The 4,151-nt window shown below is 41.9% G+C and overlaps 1 protein-coding gene across 2 annotated transcripts in view; it reads left to right on the plus strand.

Moving 5' to 3' along the window:
- LOC121025797 (transmembrane 9 superfamily member 2-like) overlaps positions 1-4,151 on the plus strand; it is an 89,368-nt gene that overhangs the window by 36,691 nt on the left and 48,526 nt on the right. For both annotated transcript variants that reach the window (XM_040468534.1, XM_040468533.1), the window contains exon 7: positions 2,236-2,347. In XM_040468534.1, coding sequence (XP_040324468.1) covers positions 2,236-2,347 — 112 coding nt within the window. The remainder of the gene's footprint in view (positions 1-2,235; positions 2,348-4,151) is intronic.

The raw sequence follows: 4,151 nt of genomic DNA on the forward strand, positions 1-4,151 counted from the left end.
CCCCCCCCCCCATCAACCCTCAGTTTATTCTCAGTTTTTAAGAGTCTCTTATGGTTTGGCTCCCTCCCTCTCTAACTATTTTTTCCCCTTTCCCTCCTCCATGGTCTCCTGTCTTTCTCAGGATCCACATAAGAGTGAAACATATGGTATCTGTCTTTCTCTGACTTATTTCACTCAGCATAACACTCTCCAGTTCCATCCACGTTGCTACAAAAGGCCAGATTTCATTCTTTCTCATTGCCGAGTAGCATTCCATTGTGTATATAAACCACATCTCCTTTATCCATTCATCAGTTGATGGACATTTAGGCTCTTTCCATAATTTGACTATTGTTGAAAGTGCTGCTGTAAACATCGGGGTCCATGTGCCCCTATGCATCAGCACTCCTGGATCCCTTGGGTAAATTCCTAGCAGTGCTGTTGCTGGGTCATAGGGTAGATCTACTTTTAATTTTTTGAAGAACCTCCACACTGTTTTCCAGAGCGGCTGCACCAGTTTGCATTCCCATGATTAGAGATCTTAATACAATTTTTGCCGCATAATCTCATTGATGTGAAATGCAGATATTTCATGCGCTGGGTTCAAGGCCCAGACTTAAACAGGGAACCTTGGTATGCATTATCGTGCAGTCATTGAATTTTTTTCTGTAGATGTTGTTTGTTGGTAGCCTTAACAATGATCCTTTTTAAAATGCATAGCTGTTTCACAATACAATTTGGCTTTCAATGAATTCACCCTCCAAATACTTATAAGGACATATCATATGTCAGACACTAGGGTGACAAAAAATGAATGGGAAGAGGTGCACATGAATGGCATCCGCAATTGTGAGTGAATGGCGTTATTGCACATGTACTTGTAGAAATAACAGTCCCACAAGGATTGCATATTATTCTTTAAACAGAAGCCAAGGGATAAATTGTATGTTGAGCAAATAATTCGAAAGGGAAGCATCACTGCTTCTCCTTTTGATTTTTCCATCTCCCCTTTATTCTTCTTTTATTTTTTGCGTGATATTGCAGTCTCTTTATTCCTTTTTCTTAAAGATTTTATTTTTAAGTAATCTTTACACCCAATATGGGCCTCGAATTTACAACCCGGAGATCCAGAATCACGTACTCTACCAACTGAGCCAGCCAGGTGCCCCATGAGAAGGTTCTTAGCGACACATTTTCTCTTGCTATCTGAAAGTAGAGCGTTCCTCTGAAAGCTTTTGGAAGTCGAAATGTCAAAAGCGAAGAAGCAATTGCCATTCATTTATACGGAAAATTTTGTGAGCATTTCCAGACTCCCCAAATCCCCTTTCTTAGGCTTTTCTGATACCTTAAGGCACATCTTGCTAATGGATGCACAAAATAAGCCAAGATAAAGCGCAGATGCTCACACAGTTCAGAGCTCTGGGGGCTTGATGTCGAAATGTCGAGTGTAGTTCCCCAGGAAGGAGCTGGGCGGCGCCACTCTCGCTACTGGGTGGGAGGGGAACTGCCTCTCTAATGGCTCCCTGCAACACCAACACTGAATGCTCTTTTTGATTTTTCAGAAAAATGAAAATCCTCTTCGGATTTCTTTCACTTAGTGAAAACAGGTACTAATGGAGGTCTTTCGTAGAAGCAAAGTGGCATAAAGTGAGCTTTGGAAAAGCAGGGGATACCTGTTTGATGTGCTGGGCAGTATATTGACTCTTATTTGAGTGTTAGGGACATTTAGAAACAAGGCTATTTTTTTTTTTTTTTAAGTAGGCTTCATGCCCAGCAGGCTTGAACTCATGCCCCTGAGATCAAGACCTGAGCTGAGATCAAGAGTCAGACGCTTAAGCAACTGAGCCACCCTGGTGCCCCAAAACAAAAGTATTTAAAGTCATAAAGTTTTGGGGTGCCTGGGTGACTCAGTCGGTTAAGCGTCCAGCTTCAGCTCAGGTCATGATCTCACACTCCGTGAGTTCGAGCCCCGCGTCAGACTCTGTGCTTAGCAGCTCAGAGCCCGGAGCCTGCTTCGGATTCTGTGTCTCCCTCTCTCTCTGCCCCTCCCCTGCTCATGCTCTGTCTCTCTCTGTCTCAAAAATAAATAAAAAACATTAAAAAAATAAAATCATAAAGTTTTAAATACTAATTATAATGAAAGGCAAATTTTTTCAACCTGCTACTGTTACATTCCTGAATAGCCATGAATCGGAAATTTACAACGGTAGTTTGGTATAAAAATTACTTTCTCTTCCTTCCCCCCTTCTTTCTTAGCTATAAGCATTCAGGTGAAGGCCGCCTAGCCTGTAATGGACCCCCTATGGAAATTCCTGAAGAACATACAGAGAAGTTTAATGTAACCTACACTTACTCTGTGCAATTTGAAGTAAGTATTCCACGCCATCATCTTACTTTTGTTCCAAATCAGGTACATAACTATCATATACTTCATTAATATTAAAGCCTTAATTTTGATCATCAGGGTTGTATAACCCAGCCAAAAGCCCGAGAAAGTAGGTAAGTTCTTTACATGCAAACTGTTCAGAGGACCATCCTTAAAGGAATGTCTGTATTAAATCTACCACATTTCAGGTACCGTGCCAGGTAATTTACTTTCTCCTACTTCCTCAGAGGTTTGAAGGAAGTACGTGGGAAACCGGAGAGGTGTTGCCTGGGCTTGGCAGGTTGCTCGAGTGGGACCTGAAAGGAAGAGTATGTTGTGGAAGAGACAGAGGATAGGATATGTAGTGAGAAGAGCATCCATGTTGGGCTCAGACCGACCTGTGGTTCAAATTGAGGCTTGGCCACTTACTGGCCGCGTGAGCTTAGGTAAGTCGTGGGATCTCAGGCTCGATTTCTTCTCCGGTCATTTGTTCCTCGTTTTCAGAATATATAAAGACCTTAGCATTGCACAGAATAGGTCCTCAACATATGGCATTCGTTATTGTTTCTACACATTTAATTCTTCTTTTGTAAGTAGCTATTTTTATGAAGTGGTGTGTATCTTCAGTGGCTAGAGAGACGTACAGACTGACTATTAACAGTCTGGTGAATAATCTAACAGCTCTCTGATGCCCGTGTTTCCCAAAGGTTTTTCTGGAAACTGGTTGCTTCACATTTTATTTATTTTTGCTTTATATTTTCTTTTCTTCATATTCATTTTAAATTCATTTATTTTGACAGAGAGAGGGAGGGGCGGAATCCCAAGCAGGCTCAGCAAGGCTCGGCGTGGCCTCGAACTCACGATCTGTGAGATCACGACCGGAGCCAAGATCAAGAGTCAGACTCTCAACCGACTGAGTCACCCAGGCGCCCCTTATTTTTGCTTTGTGTTTTAAAGGGTGTTAGGTGAGAAAAGGGTCCTGCGATGAGGTTACTTTGGAGAATGCTAGGTCAAGCAATGTTAAAACAATGCATTGAGAGTATTCATTATGTTAAAAAAACACTGAATTTTCAAAAGATAATTATAATACTTAGCATTTCATAGACCATGGCAGAACTCATGGGGATATAATGTTCTTTAGAATATACAAGGGCAACACTGCACGTGGTGCCAAAAAATATACGACTTTGTACAAATGAGATATTTACATGTGCTGTTTTCACTTCATGTGTATGTCATGGATGTCTTTCCGTGTCAGTAGAGTCACATCCTTTTTATTTTTTAATTTTTAAAGATTTTTTTTTATTAGAAAAATTTCTTTATTGTTTATTCCTTTTTTGAGAGAGAGACACACACAGAGCATGAGCGGGGGGCGGGCAGAGAGAGAGGGAGACACAGAATCTGAAGCAAGGCCCAGGCTCTGAGCTGTCAGCGCAGAGCCCGATGCGGGCCTCAAACTCACGAACTGAGATCATGACCTGAGCCAAAGTTGGATGCTTAACTGACTGAGCTACCAGGTGCCCCTATTTTTAAATTTTTAATATTTATTTTTATTTTAGAGTGCATGAGTCAGGGAAAGGGGTAGAGGGAGATAGAGAGCGAGAGAGAGAGAGAGAGAGCGAGCGAATCTTAAGCAGGCTCCATGCTCAGTGCGGAGCCCATGTGGGGGCTCAGTCCCACGACCCTGGGATCATGAGCTGAGCTAAAAATGAAGAGTCAGATACTCAGCCGACTGAGCCACCCAGGCGCCCCAGAGTCCCATCCTTTTTTTTTTTTTTTTTTATTAAAAAAAATTTTTTTTTCAACG

This window comes from Herpailurus yagouaroundi, unplaced genomic scaffold (genome assembly GCF_014898765.1).
Source record: "Herpailurus yagouaroundi ecotype Mexico unplaced genomic scaffold, PumYag 67702, whole genome shotgun sequence".
NCBI lineage: Eukaryota > Metazoa > Chordata > Mammalia > Carnivora > Felidae > Herpailurus > Herpailurus yagouaroundi.